The sequence below is a fragment of the Daphnia pulicaria genome, chromosome 1, assembly GCF_021234035.1.
Source record: "Daphnia pulicaria isolate SC F1-1A chromosome 1, SC_F0-13Bv2, whole genome shotgun sequence".
NCBI classification, from domain to species: Eukaryota; Metazoa; Arthropoda; class Branchiopoda; order Diplostraca; family Daphniidae; genus Daphnia; species Daphnia pulicaria.
In genome coordinates, this window is record NC_060913.1 from 40,771,267 (window position 1) to 40,792,259 (window position 20,993).

At 40.2% G+C, this 20,993-nt stretch overlaps 4 protein-coding genes and 2 non-coding genes across 7 annotated transcripts; 2 read left to right on the forward strand and 4 right to left on the reverse strand.

Moving 5' to 3' along the window:
- Window positions 1-82: 82 nt before the first annotated feature.
- Window positions 83-4,548, reverse strand: LOC124320345 (glutathione synthetase-like). Of its 2 annotated transcripts, none has more exons than XM_046783190.1 (12): window positions 4,073-4,548; window positions 3,803-3,986; window positions 3,597-3,672; window positions 3,189-3,337; window positions 1,751-1,793; window positions 1,593-1,666; window positions 1,334-1,501; window positions 976-1,243; window positions 812-916; window positions 586-752; window positions 436-515; window positions 83-325 (listed from the first exon to the last, which is right to left on the reverse strand). In XM_046783190.1, the coding sequence occupies exons 1-12, from the start codon at window positions 4,170-4,172 to the stop codon at window positions 276-278; spliced, it is 1,464 nt and encodes a 487-aa protein (XP_046639146.1). In that variant the 5' UTR covers window positions 4,173-4,548; the 3' UTR covers window positions 83-275. The 2 variants fall into 2 exon arrangements, with proteins under 2 accessions (XP_046639146.1, XP_046639147.1); XM_046783191.1 differs by lacking the exon at window positions 3,189-3,337 and adding an exon at window positions 2,195-2,322 and having other exon boundaries at window positions 4,073-4,524.
- Window positions 4,549-5,285: 737 nt separating this feature from the next.
- Window positions 5,286-5,359, reverse strand: Trnav-aac. Its single transcript has one exon. It is a non-coding gene; the product is annotated as a tRNA-Val (tRNA).
- A 369-nt stretch (window positions 5,360-5,728) lies between these two features.
- On the forward strand, window positions 5,729-5,802 carry Trnav-aac. Its single transcript has one exon. It is a non-coding gene; the product is annotated as a tRNA-Val (tRNA).
- Window positions 5,803-7,864: 2,062 nt separating this feature from the next.
- Window positions 7,865-16,388, forward strand: LOC124320414 (ITG-like peptide). Its single transcript, XM_046783299.1, has 5 exons — window positions 7,865-8,127; window positions 11,509-11,680; window positions 12,441-12,590; window positions 12,734-12,822; window positions 15,400-16,388. The coding sequence occupies exons 1-5, from the start codon at window positions 7,978-7,980 to the stop codon at window positions 15,529-15,531; spliced, it is 693 nt and encodes a 230-aa protein (XP_046639255.1). The 5' UTR covers window positions 7,865-7,977; the 3' UTR covers window positions 15,532-16,388.
- A 1,006-nt stretch (window positions 16,389-17,394) lies between these two features.
- LOC124320374 (all-trans-retinol 13,14-reductase-like) lies at window positions 17,395-20,460 on the reverse strand. The gene is made up of 12 exons (XM_046783240.1): window positions 20,225-20,460; window positions 20,000-20,065; window positions 19,846-19,922; window positions 19,600-19,735; window positions 19,216-19,504; window positions 18,982-19,105; window positions 18,692-18,892; window positions 18,429-18,619; window positions 18,231-18,348; window positions 17,990-18,150; window positions 17,753-17,903; window positions 17,395-17,653 (listed from the first exon to the last, which is right to left on the reverse strand). Exons 5-12 carry the CDS (start codon window positions 19,375-19,377, stop codon window positions 17,478-17,480), a joined length of 1,284 nt encoding a protein of 427 aa, XP_046639196.1. The 5' UTR covers window positions 19,378-19,504; window positions 19,600-19,735; window positions 19,846-19,922; window positions 20,000-20,065; window positions 20,225-20,460; the 3' UTR covers window positions 17,395-17,477.
- LOC124324663 (all-trans-retinol 13,14-reductase-like) lies at window positions 19,595-20,414 on the reverse strand. The gene is made up of 4 exons (XM_046784384.1): window positions 20,225-20,414; window positions 20,000-20,065; window positions 19,846-19,922; window positions 19,595-19,735 (listed from the first exon to the last, which is right to left on the reverse strand). Exons 1-4 carry the CDS (start codon window positions 20,412-20,414, stop codon window positions 19,595-19,597), a joined length of 474 nt encoding a protein of 157 aa, XP_046640340.1.
- Window positions 20,461-20,993: the final 533 nt, after the last annotated feature.

The window sequence follows — 20,993 nt, forward strand, 5'->3', positions numbered from 1 at the left end:
AGATTGTCTGCCAAAAAAGAACAGTTATTATTCGGATTTTAAATTACTAGTCTTGTTCAACGCAAAGCAAAACAAGAACAAGTTTAATATGACGAATTTTGTTATTAGAAATTTATTTTTCAAATATAGTAGTTATCCTGAATACAAAATAACATATTAGCCTCAAAAGCCAAACAATTCTAAGATAAATGTTGCTATCCCCTCAAAGTAATATAATCTAGCCCTAATACTTCATACGAAGGCATGACTTGACTATCATAATAAAATTACGGAATTCATAAATCAACAAGGAATGGTGAATCCAGGGCTCCTAGTCCAGCAGCAACTGAAATGAATGAAAAAGTTAAGATAAGTCAGTCGTTCATCTAAACTATTTCAAATTCGATTTTTTTTAACCAATAAATTAATAAATAGTGGTCAAATATACAACTTTACCTCCTCCTTCATTAGCGGTGTGGATTTTAGTACGCAGCATGTGTCCACCCACGGAATTGTGCAAGATTTCCTTGGCATTTCTACGATATTTATTTTTTTCAAGTGTTACTGTCTATGATAAGGCGATTAAAAGTAGTTAGATGTCTATACCCTATGATGACTCCGAATATTCCGAGCTCGCTCAGTGTGTCTACACGCATGGGCTGAGTAGATGGACGCACCATCCAATTTTGCAGTAAGGGGGGCTTGATAACGTCCATCAGGATGTAACTAGCTCTTTCAGGATTGCCTTTCAGTTTTTTCAAGACTTCGCCAACCTACACAGAATCACTCAATTTGAAATAAAAAGAAAGTGGCAATTCAAATTTACACTTGCCTCCTCTCCGTATACGTTATTACCACCTCCTTCACGCTGAGGTTTCAGGACGTACTTCTCAGGATTCTGGATGGCCATTTCAGCAGCGCGATCACCTTCTTCGTCCTAAGAAACGTGTAGAGTGATGAAAGAATTCCAGAACTTAAAGCTAGGTGTATAACTACCAGGTCAAGCGAGTAAAGCCCAGTGAACACATCCCTTAGTCTGGCAACTTTATCAGGATCGTCAAATATACGTTCTAGATTTCCAGGATCAGCTAGGACCTGTTGGACTTTTTTCGTCCCAGCGAGATGATACGATATGCTTGGGCACTTAATGGCTTTTGAGCGTTCCATCATTAGCCGGGCGTCCCATTCGCAACCGTCAGCTGACATGTACTGATCGGGAGCATACCCACATCTGAAGTAAATCACTGCGACCTCATGTCCATCTCTAAATGATTCAATCAGTTTTGTGAGTCGTAATACATGACGGAGGTTGAAATTGTCAGTTAATAGAGCACAACTTTCCGAGTTTACTTACACAATCAGTTTCTTTTCTGCATCAAGCGACGCCCCTCCTCTGCCAAGTTGCGTCAAATTACGGCGTATAACCCTTACATTCGGATTTTGCTTGCGGATTTCAAACTCGTGAAATCTCTGGTCACAAATATTGTACGTAATTTCTTCGATAATGAATAAAATAACAGCCCTGATGAACCACAAAAAATTTAAAAAAATAAAATAATGTTATAATTAAAAAAATTGTCATCCTTTACTTATCCTTCCCAAAAAATACTCACTGAGGTTGATTGTATATTTCCCAGGCTTTGAGCATCCCGCCGCAGAGAGCTTCTAGCGCATTGTTTTCTGGTATCTAGACACACAGAAATCAAATACGAGCGGTAATAAGAAATAAAAGCAAATTATTTTAAAAATCGAATAGCAAATCAATTAATACCTGCTGAAGTTTATCCCCATGAGAGAGTTCTTGCATGACAAATCTATTAAATATTATACGGTTTACGTAAAGGCGTAAAATAATCATAACTATTTTAGTCATCACAACGAAAAGCGACAAAGTCCGGGACTTTAATTAACTATAACACCAGGAATAAAAATGAGTAACTACCAATCTACTATAGAGCAAAGTATGTGCATTGGGGACTGAAATAAGTCAAGGATGACCAGGTGTAGGACAATATCTGAATGAGGAGAACATTTCAAAACATAATAATAAATGGGGCAATATGCATGGTTATATATGAGAAAGCACGTTTTAAAAAAAGTAATCTACAAGCCTTTAGTGAATTATTTTCAACTGAAAAAGTTGTCAGCTTGTTACACGACTTCTGATTTATATTTTACTGGGTTACAAACAATGTTTTTTGTGTTTTAGGCTTACCTATGTAGCCGCGTTACGCGTGTACTGATACCCGCAAAAGAGCTGGCTATCGTATTTATTTCGACCTGGCGGACTGCATCTCTGTCCAGCATGTAATCACACCGGAATAAGCCACAGCAGCACTCTTCCTATATAACGTGTTTTTGTTTTCGTTGAAGGAGTACGATTTCATCTGATTTACTAGTTTCTATAAAGTTATTCTCTGCTTATTCGCATGTTCATTTCAGTATTAACGCATGAGCGATTAACATTTGTAACAAGTAACGAACGAATAAGATGAGAAATAGTTCTAACCGAAAGATGATTATGCGTGTACAGTGAGTTATGTGCGTTAGGCGTGAAAATTTAAAAAAAATTGACCCTCGTATTTTATTTGAAACAGTTGCGTTTGGGCGAAGCAGCCTAAGCGATAATCAAAACCGACTCTTTAGTCAGGCATTTGCTTTGTCTTGCATTTGCTCTGCCTCACGAGAGTCTAGTAACTGCGGCAGTCTCCATCAACGATAACCTTTGGGCATCCAAGTAGGTTTTATTTTTTTTTTTTTTAATTTCACTACCCGGAACAAATTACTGCCATGCTAATAATTGGAAGGGCCGTCTGGTTTGCGATGAGTTGGAAACTTGGGAAAGCGAAACACTACTGTACTACTGCACCTGGTCTATCTGGCCTCATTCAAACTCCCCGCCACCAAATTGCGTAAATTTAAACATGCGTCGTTGATCCACTTTAAGCAAGAAGTGCTCGATGTTAATTATGATATTTCACCCGTTATAGCTTGCTTTGCAATGATTTACTGTACAAGGCGAAACCACTGCTATGCTCAGCTTTAAACTGAATTATTGGTAACTGAATAGAAAAATAAATGATTAAAATGGATCATTTCTGGAATTCATGGAACAATTGTAGGGCAATAGTTTAAATCTAGCACTATTATATTAAACCAAGTATGGTTATTGAAAGTTTTGAAATAATAATTGATTGTTGGTAGCTGACCTATGAAGACGACCTGAGGAAGGTCCAAGCCAGCCGAACCCAGCTGCAATTGTGTTTACTTCCACTTGCCTCAGTTTAAAACTGGAAAGGGGCATCTCAGGTTCAGCACCCAGCATAACATCACTTCGTATTAAACCTAAATCTATAGCCTGCAATATAGTGACATGAGACCAGCACCCTTATCAGCAATAAAAAAGGCAAATGAAATAACTTAATTTGGGGGAAAAATCAGTTTGCAATTAGTTAACAAGTCAGAGAATACTTTATGTCTGGAGTTAAAGTATAACGGAAAGTGTTTAAATTATAGCTGAAGCAAGATGTACCATTCACCCACCCCCCAGTGTGCTGCTGCATTGTGTTTTTACTGATTGATTCTAAGAAATGTAATAAAATTTAACTAGTACTCACCTGAGATACACCTTCCTCTTGGACTGTGGTGTATATTTTGAACAATTGTGCAGTAAATGGATCAACTGTGTTGGTTCTGCATGAAAAGAAAAAAATATTATCCCGAATGAAACCCCATGCATGAGCACAAACATTAAAGCATATATTGTGTAGAACATTTATATTGTAATTTAAAAAAAAAAAAAAAAAGATGTAAAAGAACTTACATGGCAAGAGTACTTTTGAGGAATTCATAATTATTTGCAATTTGATGTATCATCTCATTGACAAGAGTTTGGAGCTCAATAGCTTTTTCAAATTCTTTCTTGGGAAATGCTGACGGAACCAAAACAAAAGGAGCAAAATTGATTGAATCTGGACTAAAATTTTGCCTTGATCTCATGCAAACACCTGAAAAACCAATATAATTTGAGTTACCATGTAAAATTAATTTGATGACTTTTTGTGACAAATGAGAGAAAAACATCAACACATACCATGCATCAAAGCCCAGTCTTTTGCTTTTGTCACAATTTCGTCCAGAGTAGAGCTGTCGAAATCGATCGATACACATGGCTCTAATCTTATTGTCGACATTTTATATAGTTCTCTTTACGTGCTGAAGTAATTCACTTGCTTCAATGGATGTTGGCAAGAATATCTTTCAAACGACGCGCTTATATAAGTCAGCAACACAAGATAAATGACTGACAGCTCGCAGACGTTTTCTGCTTCTGCTTCCTTGAAGGCTGGCGAATTTGGAGAGTCAGCAGTGGGCGCTATGCCGCTACGGAATAATAACAAACTCTGCTCTGAACAAACTTAGGCTAGTAGTTGCCAGTTAGTCCCTTTTACACACAAGCGATATCAGTAAGCAACCTTACTAGCACCAAGTTAGTAGATAGCTTTGTCACCATGATTTTAAAGCGAAGTCATGCGGTTGCGGTCATGGCGACGGGAAGCCTTATGAAAGAAAGAAAGACAACTTTAACAAACTATTTCCTGCTGCAATAATCACGTACACCCGCGTAGATCCAACGTGATGAAACTCTAGCAAATAAATAATGTACCATGTTAGATTTATGAGAGCAATTAGATTATTAGTAGTTAATTCAGATAATAAAACAAGAGTTCCTATTTGACTAGGCCTAAATGTAGATTTTTGATCAATCTATGATGCAATACGCTTTTGCGAAGACCACTAATCTAAATTCTATTCTTATATGATATATTATGAGAAGAACATGTATTTGAACTTTTAGATTTCGTTTTGTTTTCTCTCCTGAGAATTTTTTTTGTTTCATACTACTAGCACTGGTATGTTTGGTGAAATAAAATAAGAAGACCAATATTGATATCTCTAGAGTCTAGACGCGCTCATTCTCGAAGTTGACAAAATTAAAAATTCCTTGGCGTCAACGAGCAAACACCATAATTATATATTCAATTTACTGTTAGAATACAACTACTCACGTAGTCACGTATGGATAATCTCGACGTCAGGTTTAAAATTTTGGCAATCGAACCGCGGTAACTGAAAATTGAATGGTGTCTATAGGTTCTCTCTTCTCTGAATATTTCCCTCCCCCCCTTTTTATTGAAGGCTGTATGTCCATTTAAAAAATATTGGTTCACATTGATAGAAGGTCCTCATTCATGTCACACTCAGTTATTTTATCATTACTGTAATGTGAATGACATCAAAAGATTTGTTCTCATCCAGGTTCGAACTGGAGACCTTCAGTGTGTTAGACTGATGTGATAACCAACTACACCATGAGAACATGTAAAATCGGAAACAAAATAACGAATTATAGTAAAAATATAATTAATTAAGAGTAAATATTATTCTTGACGTTAGAGATTCAGACAAAGAGTTAAAGTGACAGAAGTAACATTTATTGTGCAGTAACAAAGGCGATCCTCATGTGAACATTCAGATTCGTCAAACTAAAAAAAAAGATTTACGGAAAACCTGCGAAAAATTTTTGAAACTTCTTAATACTAGGACATCATATCCGTCATCCGTGGTTGAACAAAATGATTTTGTTAGATAAAATTAGTTAAAAAGGGTCGATGTTGTTTCGTCATCTCTCATAACTTGAAGCAGAAAACAACATGTATTTTTATTTTATATTTCTGACGATATTCAAGTTCTCATGGTGTAGTTGGTTATCACATCAGTCTAACACACTGAAGGTCCCCAGTTCGAACCTGGATGAGAACAAGCCTTTTATTGCCTTGATCTTTAATTTAGAAAATTCATTTTTATAACCAGTAAAAGTTTAAGTTGGAGAAAAAAATTTGTTCAGTTTTTTTATGGTAAAAAGAAAATGTATGTGTTAATGTCATACTAGCCATCTACAATTAGACCACGAACGGATGCTCAGTCTGGAAAAGTTTCAAAATCTCAAATAAGCTCAAACTGCCTACGACTAGCACCGGTTTTTTTTTAGGGAGCAACTTTTCAATTATATAATTCATTTTCTTAAATTGAACAAAATAATATTACAACATAAAAAGAGGTCTTGGGCTCTTGGCACCAAGTAATTGGAAATGGTTTCATTTTAATCCGACAGACGGCGTAAACCTTTCTTTCGAGCGTGATTACTACTGCGGCAGAGGTCGTACGTATGTACCATCCTAATTTCGATCTTTATCGAACGCTCGAGCTAACTAACTTTTTTTCATGTCAAGTAGGTGTCCTTCAGTGCCTTCACAAGAAGAAACATCTAAGTCAAGAAAGAAAAACCTTGCGATGGGAGGGGCATTGCTTAACATGCAAAAATGTTATCAGGGAAGTATTATAACTATAAAACTATTAGAATTCAGCTTCGTTAGACGTCGATTTTTCTAAGGAAAGATTATAAATTTACGACAGGAAAGAGGGTTGAAATTTGACAATGATAAACTTTCAAAAACTATAAGTTAGCTTAGATTTTGGATAAAATCCGTATAGTCTATTAGTGTTCATTTAACCTCACAGAAGGACCTAATCAGAAAAACCATCATGGCATCCTATTGACAATTTATCTAACATGATATAGGGGGTAGATATACAGTTACACGGACGTGCGGAAGTGATTAACGATATATAATACGTTTTCCATGCATATATACACTAGAACACTAACGGCTTGGTTAAGCCGACGGCCACACCAAAGATATATGCTCACAGCTAATATCAAATTCGCGCTCCGACCGTTCGCTCCAGGTTTCGATCCCTTGCGGGGATCGAATATTTGACCATATAAAAGAAGATATTTCGTGTCACGTACAGAGTCCATCGGCCGAAACCAAAGTATAGAACGACAAAATGTCAATAATGACGATCCACGTCGCTATAACGCGATTCGACGACGACCTTCAAAGTTAACATTTTCCAGACACATACGTGTAATTATTGTTAGTTTAAGCGATAACCAGCTGCTCATGCGGAATCCCTTCGGAAATCTGTTCACGCGCCTTCAGCTATGACGTGAACAAGGAACTTCCGCTGTTTTGGGGCCGTCCGGGGGACGGCCCCAAAACAGCGGAAGGCCGCCGTCCCAGCTGGCACCCTGATTGAGATGGTGATATGTTTTTATTAAGAAAAATATCGATAGATTGGTTGTCCTTTAGGCTCGTCTGATTGGAAATGATCACCACGACCATCACCAAAGGCAAAAACGAAATTCTTTTAACGAACTGATCGATCGCGCGAGATTGGCGATAGGTTAAAGATCGTCGTTTTCTTTCTGATGTGAAAACGGCAACTCTGCTTGTTTATCCATATAACTTGTATCTATCTCGCCTCTATATTGTGTACTGCGACAACATCTGTTATATAGGACACAACGTTTCATCATCCTACCTTTGTGCGCCTTTGTGAATTCAGTTGAAGTATATTCAGCAACTCCTTAATGGAAATAACGATAAAGGCGAGCAATAAATTTGAGAGCACAGTGAAAAAAACGCTGCCAGAGTGCACTTTGTGAGTGTATTTCTTTTGTTGTTTAGCCATGTAGAAACAGCCATTTGAATAATGACATTGACTTGATTACTCGAAGCAAGCCAGCAACATTGACGACGCTCAGCAGCGCGTATATGCTAGTAGATCTAAAAACGCCTTTAACCATGTTGCAATCAGTCTCGAATAATACATGGATAGAAAAGACTACGTACATTACTGGAAGGCAGCAGACGAGCCGCCCAGGTTTTGCGCGGTTTCGATCGGCGCGCAAGAAGGTGGACTGTGCGGAGGGGTGAGGCGAACCAGTTGGCCATGATGCCGACACAACATCGACCTGGTCGCTTTCTCATTCAACTAGTGAACACGGACTCGTACGCTCCTGCTGCTGTTCTTTAGCCAATCTAGCCCAGCCCATCCGCAATACACCCAACTCGCAACCGCCATTATTCCATGATGCTGAAACTTACCTTGCAATTTTTCGCCATCATCGTTCTGATTGAACGCGCTTACTCGTGGGGCGGAAGATTCAATCGCTTCAGTCCCGAAATGCTCTCCAACATGGGCTACGGTGGCTACGGCAACAACCGACATTCACCCCAGGTAATTAATTATCTTTTTCGCTTTTGATCATCTTCATCATCCGTTCCATCGTTATTATTCAGTGCATAAGGTTGTTAGAAATTGCTGCTACATTATTTCTCTGATCTATCTGGCTTAAATCTAAGATTTCAAAGCTCTCAAACATCTGTACTTTTCTCTCAAATTAATTTATACGTTAGTTACGTAAGTTATTTCCCTTTTATTTGATTTCCCGAGGATTGGCCGTGCTGTTATTTATTATGTGTCGCTTAGAGCACATTAGCTACTGATAAAGCCTGGCAAAGCCTTTTAAGTGAGCCCCTGTGTTTTTCTAATAGCTCTAAGAGCTTAGGTAAAATAATCAGACAAGCGCGTGCAATACATCACGCTGAATTATGTTACTTCGGTGACCTCATTTCAGCCGGGCTTTTTTTCCTTCTTTCCCAAAAATGTAATCTACCAAACAGCCTGCGTATTACTACTCTTTTCCTCTCGCCATTTGGCTCGTCAATGTACAAATTCAAACAAAATAAAAAAGAGAAAAATCAGGCGATGAGTCCCGCGGCCTATATACCCGACGGTCGTCTTGATAGACGAACGTGAAAGGGCAGCATGGGCCTTGGTTGAACAAAGAGTTGTAACGAAGCGTATAAGCGAATAGATCGATGGGATAGTCATGATTGTGTACTCTACGCACGCACAACCGAGTCTAGCAGTAGCTAGTGTTGCTACCGTACAGAAAACCTGCAACTCTCCCACTTTCTTCTCTCTCTCTTTCTCTCTGCGAATACATAGACGCAAGTCTAACCGAATGAAACATCAGAGGAACTCTTAGCTATGCTGCGACGTCGATAAAGGCATTTGGCTGAAACTGCGTCGGGGGACTCTATCTCGCAAGCTTGTTTCACGAGAGAGAGTTGAAGGAGCTTTGTTGCGCTCCTATATATACTTTCCGTCGCACACATACGAGCAGTAGCAATAAACAAGCTGTATATACACTACTATATAACCTTAACCGTCTCAACAATACTTTGACCGCGTTGCGCCAGCATCACAACCCCCCCCCCCCCCAACCACTATGTCAAACAGTCAGGCAAATGCATCGCCCCACTTATCTCATGTAACTATATAACAGTCGCATAAATATTAGCGCGGAGAATGGCGGTGTATGTCTTTCGCTAATTACTACTTGTGTATACCAATGCCGAGCACAAGTCGTTTGGCGTTGAAAAAGTCCCTGACATGACCGAAAGACATTTTCGAGAATATAAGAGAAAAATTGAAAAACATGAAAGGCTGTTTGTGATTCAACTCGTTGCTGGGCGACGATTCCGAAACGATTTTGATTCGAGGCCCTTGGAGAAATACTAAGCTATTCAATCTTCTTTAAAAGAAAGAAAATAAAATAAAGAACATGACTCTCGAGCATGAAGCGTGTGCTGAAACCAGAGAGTGAGTTCGTTTCCACGTCAACCAGCAGTGGCCACGATTTTGCGTACAACAAGTACTATATGCTGCATTACAAGTTCCCCGATCCGCAATGTAACGCATGTGGTGCTACACGGTATGTGCATGCCAAACACATTCTTTTACCCCGCCATATAGTGAATGTTATATACAGTCACCGCTGTAGTATATCAACAGTTTATTCGAGGTTATTCGCCAGCGCCATTTTTGAAAAGAAAAAGAATATGTAAGGTAAGCAATTTCACCGAATGATATCAACTATAAAGATCCAACAACTGTATTTAATCGAAATACATGTCGTCTTTATATAGAACTGTATACAACATCTGTACACACATGTATATACAGGGTGTATAGCCCAGCCCTTATCGGCACTCTATTGATCCACACGCCTACTTCAAAAGAGGTTGGACCGATATATACTACTACACAAGGTAACAACGCGTATAGAGTTTGTTGAGGTATATACTCAACAAGCTTTCAACGGCTTTCAAGTCTCTGCTGCTCTCTACATTTTGTCGAAACTTTTTTCCTTTTCCCTTCTTTTGCCGAGACTACGTTTGGGAGACGCTACATAATACATTGCACCTGTTTCGGTTCGGCGGCGAAATTGGGAGGCGGGCGGATTGATCCGTCGAATGGATTCTGTATTCCAACCATATACGTGTGTTCTGCCCAAAAGTGAAGGAGAGAGAAAAAAAGAAGAAAAAAAAATTGACGGAAAAGAAGCTTTTTTATTTCTTTTTTCTATTCCAACCCCTTTAGATTTTCTGGTCATGTAGACCTGTGCTGGACAAGCGTTTCCAGGCCAGCAGTCTGGTTGGTCACCCAACACACACACAATTCTCTGTGTGTGCTATTGTATCGCCGTGTTGGTCTTTTTGCCCCTTAAATTGCCAGATCGATAAAAAAGAAAATCAAAAAAGTATATAGTAGATCCCCTTCTATAGGTAGTATATAAGCTGATGATGTGAAGCGATGCTGGCTGGCTATGCTGCACAAGTACACAGGTCAATACATATACTACGTCCACACGACCAAGATGAAAAAACATTGGTATACCACTGAACAAACCGTGAAAGCAAGTGGCTATACCCAACTATACGGTTGGCTACGCACTTGAGCAGCTTTCTCTGCTAGCTGGTCTGTATGTAGTGTGATGTAGCTGCTAGCTGCCTTCCGGCGTCTGATCCCCACTATCGATTTACTATTAAACTTACGAGCAGGGCATTCTGCAGCTCCGGCGGCCCGCCGTTTCCACAAATAATATATGCGGCCAGTCTAAATGTGCCTTTAGCTATATAGAGGCTATATAACTACATCCGACAAAAAAGGAAACATGTTATTCCGGATGTTCCGGATACGTACGGAAGCTCACTTGACGCTCATAAACGTCAATAGAGTAGCGCATGATAAGCTTCAAAATAACCTACGACTCCAAGATCAATTATACCAAAGTTATAAGGCCCGCCAGCTAAACGACCCACCCACCCAACCCCGCAATGAAAATGATGACTTATTTGGACTGTACGCGGTGCATTTTATGCAAAGGGTAGTAATTGCATTTGACGATCGTCTATCTACATCTGCTTCTTTATTCCTGCAGTAAACTCGATCGCCGAAAGGCCGAAACGAATAAGTCGACATCTAATAAGTGACATATACCTTTTAGGCTTTGACTAAAAGTCCACAAAGCATTTGACACCCCCACAACTGTTTGATAGGCCTTTTGACATATAGATCGCTTAATATCATCATTGCCGGCCATCTAATCTTCGCGAATTAAAAAAAAAACAAAAAAACTTCTTATTAAAGTGATGAAAAATGTATTTCCAAAATGTTTCATCGTTTCTAAACGGAATAAAGTGCACCCACATCCATCAAATATTCATCGCGTACTATACTTTTATCTCTCGTCTCTCTTTTTAAATTTAGCGCTTTCTTCCGGCCTCTTCAATAGACCTTCTCGAATCGATGCTGCAGAGCGAAGAAGACGAAGAAATGACAGAAGCCAGCAGCAACAAAGCGGCGGCCAGCTGCTCCGGAAGGCGCTGCTCGGCCAACGAGCACTGTTGCGCAGGAACCGTCTGCGTGGATCTCGATGGCCGTAAGTTTTTTAAATAATAAAAAAAATAATAGATTCAACACAGTCAAGAAGAGTTTATACAGTATAAACTACAGGAGTCGCGGTCTAGTGCGCCTCAGACGTAGGTGTTTGAGTTGAAATCCCGTGTGCTGGAAGCTACACTCTGTACACACACATACACACAATCAACGTCAGTGCTGCTGCTGCTGTCGTTCCAGCTCTTGACATGCGTATAGTGTACTTGACCATCAGCAATTGCTAGCTGCCCACTCCTTATTATATGGACCACTACAGAATAGTATATCTGTTTGTTACTTGTGACGTCAATTCAGACGCGATCTCAATTAGAACGGAAAAGAATAGAACTTAACTCGGAAGAGTTTACCACTTTCTCCCCCGCTAGATAGTATGGAATAATACCGTGACGCGGAAGAACGTAAACATATCAAGTGTTGTAGAACACTATATGGAATAAGAGCAGATGGTTTATTTCCCACGACGCTCAGAAATAATTTATCCTCTCCATCAAATGGAGAAAGAGAAGATGCGCTGGCTATGCATCCTGATGATTGGGCAAATTTTTCGGCCGGCCAGTTTATACATCAAGGCCTATATGATTATATTCTGGGCATGAATTATTCCTATAGCCTATCTTAATGAACCGCGACTATAATTAGACAATGGCGTGACGCGCTTGCACTTTATAAGTTGAAGTTGACGTGTGGCGTGATAAATGTGTTCACAGCTTATAAACATACAAGAAATGTTGATATTGATTTAGCTTCAGTTGGGACTTGTCTCCCGCACCACGGCCGGCGTGAAGGGTCGGCATGCCATCGCACCTCCGACTGCGATTTTGGACTTCTATGCGTCATTTCCGGCGGAACTGGCAAAATCTGCCAACAACCCTCAGAGAACGTGAAACAATACAGTAAGTGCCCACCAGGGTTTTCTCACGGGCGGGTTCTAAAAAGTCTATCTACCAACTAGCGCTTTTGCCATTCGTGAATTGATGGATGTGAACAAAATAATAAAAAGATATGCAAAACTATATCAAACGTGATTTCATTACAGATGAAGACTGCGCCCAGAGCAGCGAATGCGATGTATCCAAAGGCTTGTGCTGTCAATTGCTTCGACGCCACCGGCAATCTCCACGCAAAGTAAGTCGCGTCTCGCAACGGGGTTGTTCACGCCGCGGTTCACGCAAGAGTGTGGGGTGTGGTCTATATACCTTCTTGAAGGGTAGGGTTCAACAACATCGAATTCGTTTGATTTCGAATGTCAACTGCTGCAGCATAGATCTCAGCCAGCCGAGTATAGTATACGTGTACGTGTGTCTGCGCTTCTGGCTAAAGTTCAGGGGTTCACAAGGCAAACTTTAATCTCTGAACTCTTCACTTAAACAATTTCCCAGCGAAACGCTAATGGAAGCTAGCCAGGAGCCGAACGCGGGAGCGGCGGGGAAAAGGAAAGAAAAATCAATGCGGACAACTCTCTCGTCACAGCACCGTAGATACACTTTTAGCTTATATTTGTTCCTTTTTTTAAGACTTGAAGCGTGAACAGCGCACGATTCAAGACGATTTAAAGCGTGAAGCTTTCGCAGGGCTACCTGGACCCTGAGTGCATCGATTAAGAAGACAAAAATATAAAAATAGGAGAAGCTACATTCGATGGTCTTAAAAGGGAAATTCATTTTAAGAACTTTCAGAACATTGCGCAGAGTCCCAACACTTTATACTTGATTATATCGACCCTCCCGAAAATCGAATTACTTGAAATGTTTCCTTTTTATTATTTGCCGTGACAGCGAAAGGCCATCAATGCAAATAACAAGAACATTCTCAAATGTAAGAGCACTTATTTTGTTATTCAAAACTCAGTCAGCAAATAAAATAAAAAGAGAAACAGTGAAATCGGATTTCGAACAAACATTGTAGCGATGAGCATACATGAAATCTAGCAGGTAAAATATCTATCAGGAGCACCAGCAGGGGTGGGGGGAATCCAATTCTCTCTTGTTCGACCCCCCCGCACTCCCCCGTCGAAAGACGTCAGAGTTGATAATATTTTGTGTTTGTTATTGTGTGGCACACTTGAAAACCCCAGGAGACGAAGCCGGTGAGACCAACAGTTGCCAAGACTACCGAGTAATGTAAACCATATCGACCAATCTAATACCAAACTTGCATATACAAGAGAGAGATATCGCTCATCAGTTTACCATGTATAGCTATATAGACTGTGCACTATATATAGATATAAGTAGATCAAGTTACGTGTTATCCGCGTTATAGAGTTTCTCTAGTTGTGTCGTGTGTAGACTGATGTCAAAGTCTTCGGTTCCAATCATCTAAATGTCTCTGTCTACCGGCATATAATCTGCATATCGCATATCTATAATAACATGTACATAATAACGCAGCAGCAACTCGAACGTGAGCATTTAACTATTTATTAGACTAGGTGCGTAGCTATTATTCTGATTAAGCCGCCGGCATGATGTGAGAGTTAGAACATACACGTGCAACAGTCACCACAGAGAACTATTATATAGTAGCGCACGTCCGAGTTATCCTTGTATTATTCTCTGTGCTCCGGTTCTTTGAACTCTGATAAGGTCTTCTTGGTATAGAACTATAAGGGCCGGCCAGCATCATCATACACTATAGTATACAACAAATGCATTGCCATAGCTTAATTGGCTGACCAGAGCAGCGCAGAGGTCCACGTAGAGAGACCTGACACTGGGTTTCTAAATGCTAGTGGTGATGGTGCTGGGGATAATACACGGGAGCGGGGCGAATAGGAAATGTCCGCCCCACCGGCCTGGCGGGGCAACTGCAATGAGGACGCGACCGCGTGAAAAATGCATTTCGCAGAAGGCCCTCCCATTGGGGGTTTGGAAGTTCGCGTTACAAACAACGTATGTGGGAAGAAGTAGGAGGCGGGGTGACAGCAATGACGTCGCTGGCGTGTAGGCCTCTCCCTCCCCACCCGCTTCGCACAGCTCAGATATACTATATAATAGACAATTCGACCGGAGATGGCGCGTGTAATACTTAAACAGACACATACAGACATACAACATTCAGAGCTTCTTTTTTTTTTCCTCTTTCAAATGTTAATGTCTGCTCACGTTCGTTGCTCAGAGTGACTTTTAGACTCGTTGCGGGAATACCATACCGAATGAAATGAAGAACTAAGAATCTATATATGGCCCTTTTATACATACTGAATAAGTTTCAACGGTTCTATATAACCGTGCAGCTTTGGAACGATCAAAGTGTTGGAACTTTTCGAGAATAAATCACGACGATTTGATTAACATTTGAAAGTTAGCATTGGGCCAACCCTGTTCATGGCATTCAGCTTTTCTCGGTAAACATAATTTTCTCGCGTTGATTTCTTATTTCTTCTTCCGCAACTTTTATTCCGGTAATAATCGCAGGTCAATAATAAACTTTGTTGATCTAAGGGATCCAATTAATTTTCTACTCCGCATCACACAACATCAAATGCTGAAGTGTACGGGGAATGATCCGGAGTATTAAATCCATCACATCGCGTGATGTAAAAAGGAATCGTAAAATTTTATTAAACGGCGAACGAGAATTTGTTGTGTCTTTAAACGTCAAGTTGATAATGGACGGAGCAGTGTATAGCTTAAATGCTTATACTTAATTACGTATTGATTAATGCTGACGTTGCCTTTTTTCTCTCTCTCGTAATAACAGGCTTGCAGTTACTTCCGAGACCCGCTGGTCTGCATTGGGGCCGTCTCCGTCGACTCCGTCAAGGAGCAAATTCAACACACGGCGAACGAAAAACGCTTGACTGATCGAGCCACTAATTATTCGCGCAAATAAACCCGGCGCGCGTATAAATCACTTTTACATGGGCGGTCGCCATCACCGCCCCCAAAAAAACGCAGAATGGCAATATTCCATTCTTTCTAATCACACTATATAATTCAAAAACAAAATTCAAAATAAACAACATCTATGTAACAAAATTAACTGCAGACATTGATTACTGGAATAAGCCTGTGAATCTATCTACTCTATACTTGCATGTTTTATTTCATATTAAGGAATTCTTCTTCAGAAATATTTGTTGTTTGATTTTTTTTTAAATTTAGTCGAGATAACACGTTTAGCTGAACTTTTCTTTTTTTAAATTTTTTTTCCCGCAGTGCTTTTTAAAATAATTAAATAACACACGTTTTTTGCAATCATTTATTCGTCCACCTCTGACAAAGTGGAATTGCAACCTAATAGCGTCCATCGGAAAGAAAAAGCAGATGTTTGATGGGTTACAAACTGTTTTTACTTGCAATACTAATATATTCCCACATGTAACAAAAACACGTCCTTTGACTCGGCCATGTTTTCGTTGCTGAAAAAGAAAAATATGGCAATATTTTTTCTTTCCTTTTTGCAATTTTCTTCGTCTCTCTCTCTCTCTCTCTCTCTCGGTGAATGTGTCGAGGTTATATAATTTCCCTAGACGCTACACTATACTACTCTGTCCACGCTGTTCAATGTGTCTCATCATCTTTTAAAAAAAAAAACAACAAATAACCAAACTGGTAGATCACTTACTAATTCGACGCTTTCAATGTAAATTCACTGTGTCATTTCTTCTTTCAAACTGTATTCCTTTATTATAGTCGTTTCAGAACTCACCTGTCAGAGTTGGAAAATATATATCTCATAACTGTTTACGTCGACCTTTATAAAGCCACACTCATTTTTATTAGGGATAATTAATTTCAACCGCAATGAATTTCTATTCACAATATTGATGAGTAGTTACGCTATATGCGCTCAATCCGGTTATTTTTGGCAAATACAGGGTGTTATAGCGGGGCTTTTGTTTGAGAGACGAGTTAAGATTGCGCTAATAAGTCGACAATTAATCCTTTTGACTGAAAGGCCAAAATTCTTAATTTTTCACAACGAGTTTGCCTAAGAAGTCTCTAAATACGAACCAGAATGCCTCAAAAGGAAACTCGCGGGCGGATTATTTCTTGCCACTTGCGTCCAACCGGAAAAGCATATAATACCGCATAATACCACCCACGTCGGCGGAAGCTACTCTGATGGGGGGCATCGTCCTGTGTGATATGTCGTGATAATGACATTATTATAGTACGCAGGATTTCCCCTGAAAAACTTTTGAAGCCTGAAAGTCTAGTTTGTCGTCACCAGGGTGGAGAAGATGAATAAGACGATCCGCTGAAAATAGTGATTACAAAAGGCAAGAAACTTCCCGTGGTCCTCATTATCCAATGCGTAGGGAGTGCATCATCATAAAGGATCGTCAGCAGTCTAGTACAAAGGAGTGACTGGTTTTTTTTGGGGGGGATGTCTCCCTTAGTTGTAGTGTTCGAATTTCCCAATCACAATAGTTAATCAAATCGACGTTTGTAGGTGAAGGTGGAATATGCCGGTTTACCACGCACAGTTCTTTGGGTAGCCGGTAACGTTTTCCACTTGTAAGTGTACATAGGCCTACTATTTAGTTGGTTAGAACTTAGAACTGATGCAGCTGTTTTAGCTCACGTTTAAGAACAATAATCCAATCGATTCTGCCATGTAGTTTCCAATTCTTGGCCGTACCGCACTGATTATCGAAAATGTTGAAGTTGAAGTGCCATTTTCTGTCCCTCCCACTCAAAAAGTGGGAGGGACCGGGAGGGACAGAAAATGGCAAACAAAGTCAACGAATTATTTGTTCGAATATGTATTTATAGTAACTCATATTATTGCCCTCAATTCTTTCAAATGATAAAAACAACGATGCGCAGCTATTAGAAAAATAAACTGTCGAGGTTTTCAGGTCTGCCCGACAGTTTGGTGTGTAACAAAAGGAGGTCTAACGCGATGGAATATTTCTTCCTTAAGACAGCGCCGGCGCACAGCAGGCCGCTGAGCATGGTAGAAGCGAATCCACACGTTGTCACGTCTTGGCCGCTAAAGAATAATCCTGTGGAAATTTGGAATAACACATGCCCAGGATATTATTAGTTAGTTATAAATTAATTGATGTTTTTGCGTGTATATATATAGACGGAGGAATGAAAACCTTCAATGCCAGATTCGGGACGCAGCAATGAAGACTGTTCCGGGTCAAAACGTTCCATATCGTGTTCCAATCCGTAAGTCCCGCCTTTTTTGGTACTTAGGTAGTGCTCAATAGTAACCGGAGTTGCAACACTGAAGTAGTCGATTGCGTTCTAATAACTCAAAAGACAGATCCCATCGTGATTATGGAAAAGTGGTGATGTGGAGATCTACTGAGGATTAATGTCTCCTTATGTACCTTCATCTTAGGATACTCGCGAATCACTTGATCGAGAATCTGCAGTCCGTAGGCATTTTTCAAGGCGTTGTAGTCGTCGCCTCGTTTCTTCACCTTCAGGTGAGACCATTTGGCGAAAAACGAGTACGGGATGAAAGACATGACCGATATGGTACTCCGGTCTGCAAAAAACCGATCAAGACACAATGAATAACTAAATAGTCATAAAAATCTCGAAGCTCTTTTGAAATGTCGTCTGCACCGGGGTATCTTTTGGCCCACGAAGGATCTTTGGCGGAGGCGGACGAAATGAAAATTGCCGGGTAAGGATTTTCGCAAAAGTATCGCAAAGTTTCCTCAGACTCGGGCATCTCGAATTCCTATAGAAACCAAATTGAAATTCAAAATCATTCATTAGAAGAGATCTGCTGCCTGATGATGATGAAGTGGTAGATCTTACATCTATTGGATGGTGGTTGGTGAAGATCCAGACATTTTGTGCCGTGAGTCCTAAATCTTCAGGAGTGCCTTTGAGTCCAATGAAAACGGTTAAATTCCCCAAGGCAGCTGGAAGAGAATTCGCTAGCGACCAGCTGGGTGAAAATTTGGCGACATTTTCCGGAAGAAGATCCTGAAACGTGTTTTGAAGCCCTGGAAAAAAAAATAATAAAAATGAATTTGTTGCGTTATTATAGACATTCCCTGTTTTGTGTGTTCTACTACCTGCATCAGATATGACAATGGGAGCGTATAAGTCGACAGCAGATTGTTCTTTTTGGCCGACCCGTACGCCCATCACCCGTCCGTTTTCGGTTAGAATTTGAGAGACGTGAGCCTTCATGAGCACACGGCCGCCTGATCGCTCTATGACCGGGATGATTCGATATGGGATTTCCGAGGCTCCACCGACCGGATAACAAGACCCTGTCAGCAATGAAAGCAACCAATTCGATTGATTCTAATAGCCAGACACATACATGGCAACTGTTATCCATTTATTGTTTTGTCCGAACCATATTCACAGCAGTGGAGGTGCAGCATAGAGAGCATGGAAATTGAGGCGCGATTAGCGTTGACGCCAAATCCTCCCGAGCTGTAGGCAAGGAGGAACTGAAGATCGCTGTTCTTTGTTAGACCCTACAGGTGCAACATCAAAGAATTAGATTAGCTTTTTGTGTTCACAATCGCGTCTCTGGCAGCATAACTGCTGATCTGCTGCTGATTGAATATCGTCGGCCGAATTTTACCTTGACAACTTCTTGGATTGAGCGTTTGTTTAATACAAAGTAATCGCTCAGAAGACACGGCAAACCGAAGAAGCACATCACTTTGACGAGCCACAGTGGAAGAATTTTAAATGCAAAACATCCTAGCGAGTATCCAAACGGACGGTTGGCTCGTTTCATCATGGCAAAAAATTGTTCGATGGCTTTTCTTTCGTCGGGTTTTTCCAAGCGTCCTTTCCAGACGAAACGTTGCACTCGAGCCGTCGTGGAGCGGCCGTGGAGTTCATGATCACACGATCAAAGCCGTTATCTATTAAAATAAAAAATAAAAAATAATAAATGAAAAATTAATTTAATTTCAAAAATCCTTCAAATGGCTGAAATTATTAGTCAGTGATGGCTAACCTAGTTGAGCCCATTGGATTTGCCCGTCAGTGATTTGTTCCACAAGGGTTCGAGCCAGGGTTGGGCGGATGAAATTGCCCACGTAGTGAATTCCGACGTCGAATTCGTAGCCTTGCTCTTTGAAAGTGTGACAGGCCTGTCAGGATTTTGACAGGATTTTTTTACACATATCACAATTTTTTTATGGTCGTCAAAGACAAAAGATTGTTCTAACGGAGAAGTTATTTCACTAAAAATCTAAGTTACCCCGCCACATTTGTAGTGCTTTTCTAGAACCAACACTTTCATTCCGGCTTTGCTTAGTAGCGCTGCAGTGGACATCCCTATACAGACGTATAAGTCAAAATATCTGTCGTTATCCATAGAATAAGAAATCATTCACAAGCTGCTCGAAGCGTACCTCCTATTCCGGATCCTATGACTATGGCGTCCCATTTCTTCTCAGTGGCCAGCTGCTTAGTAAACGCTGAAAAGTGTAAAGCAGCACAAAAAATCAAAATGAACTTTCTACTTTACTATTATTATACGGGTATTAAACTAAGAGCGGCTATAATACACAACATTTCTGAGGTGGAGAAAACTATTGGGAATGTTTCAGACGGATTATTGAATATAGCCTGCCTACCTCTTTTTAAGACTTCGTCGCGTTTAGTTTGGTCGATTTCCAGCGGAGTTAAAGGAGCCCTTGAATCCTCAGCAAAAGGAGACCTCCACTGGCTGGAAGTGAAGACAAATTTCTTTACGCAGTAACATAGTAAAACGGCTGCAGTGATTCCAATCGCATTTGGCGCAGTTGAAAACCAAGTCCAGTCCATTTTTATAGAGCTATATGCTGGGCACTATAGTCGTATCGCGACTGAAAGTCTTGTAAACTGAGCATGCGGCAGTTATTTTTCGTAAAAGTATTTCGACTTTCCAAAATGAGCAAATTAAACTCAGTCTTGTCAAACTGGTTATTCGAGTACAGAAAGTGGAGTGCGCTCTCTTTCTAAAACGAACGTTAACGTTCTGTTAAATTTGTCTTTTTGTCGTTTTGATTCTTCCTGGTGTCCGCGTATTAACATAACTCGTCCACGGATTACCGATTATCAAACTTACTTCTTCGCTAATATAGACACATAAAGATTTCCTGGTTGGACTTTAGTTCGAACTAAATTTATTGAAAAATTCATTAAAAACGAAACAACATGCATACAAAGTTGAAGAAAGCTGTGCCCAAACCAACCAGGGGATGCAAACAAGGAGAATAGAGAAAATAACTAGTTGATCGAGAATACATTCAAACTGAAAATTAAATAAAAAGAGAAACACCCATCTTCTGTCTAGTTTACAATCAGCACTAGACCAAAAACACTCGCGTTAAAGTGCCGAAGGAAACATTCAATGTATCGGGA

Coding starts and splice junctions, on each gene's coding strand:
- LOC124324663 (XM_046784384.1), bottom strand. CDS start 20,414: ATGGACTGGACTTGGTTTTCAACTGCGCCAAATGCGATTGGAATCACT. Junction 20,066..20,224: donor CGACGAAGTCTTAAAAAGAG/GTAGGCAGGCTA, acceptor TACACTTTTCAG/CGTTTACTAAGCAGCTGGCC. Junction 19,736..19,845: donor AGCACTACAAATGTGGCGGG/GTAACTTAGATT, acceptor AAATCCTGACAG/GCCTGTCACACTTTCAAAGA.
- LOC124320374 (XM_046783240.1), bottom strand. CDS start 19,377: ATGATGAAACGAGCCAACCGTCCGTTTGGATACTCGCTAGGATGTTTT. Junction 18,893..18,981: donor CCTCCACTGCTGTGAATATG/GTTCGGACAAAA, acceptor CATTGCTGACAG/GGTCTTGTTATCCGGTCGGT. Junction 17,654..17,752: donor TCCCGAATCTGGCATTGAAG/GTTTTCATTCCT, acceptor AAATTTCCACAG/GATTATTCTTTAGCGGCCAA.
- LOC124320414 (XM_046783299.1), top strand. CDS start 7,978: ATGATGCTGAAACTTACCTTGCAATTTTTCGCCATCATCGTTCTGATT. Junction 8,128..11,508: donor ACAACCGACATTCACCCCAG/GTAATTAATTAT, acceptor TTTTAAATTTAG/CGCTTTCTTCCGGCCTCTTC. Junction 12,823..15,399: donor ACCGGCAATCTCCACGCAAA/GTAAGTCGCGTC, acceptor TCGTAATAACAG/GCTTGCAGTTACTTCCGAGA.
- LOC124320345 (XM_046783190.1), bottom strand. CDS start 4,172: ATGTCGACAATAAGATTAGAGCCATGTGTATCGATCGATTTCGACAGC. Junction 3,338..3,596: donor AAGAGGAAGGTGTATCTCAG/GTGAGTACTAGT, acceptor ACTATATTGCAG/GCTATAGATTTAGGTTTAAT. Junction 326..435: donor CACCGCTAATGAAGGAGGAG/GTAAAGTTGTAT, acceptor CATTCATTTCAG/TTGCTGCTGGACTAGGAGCC.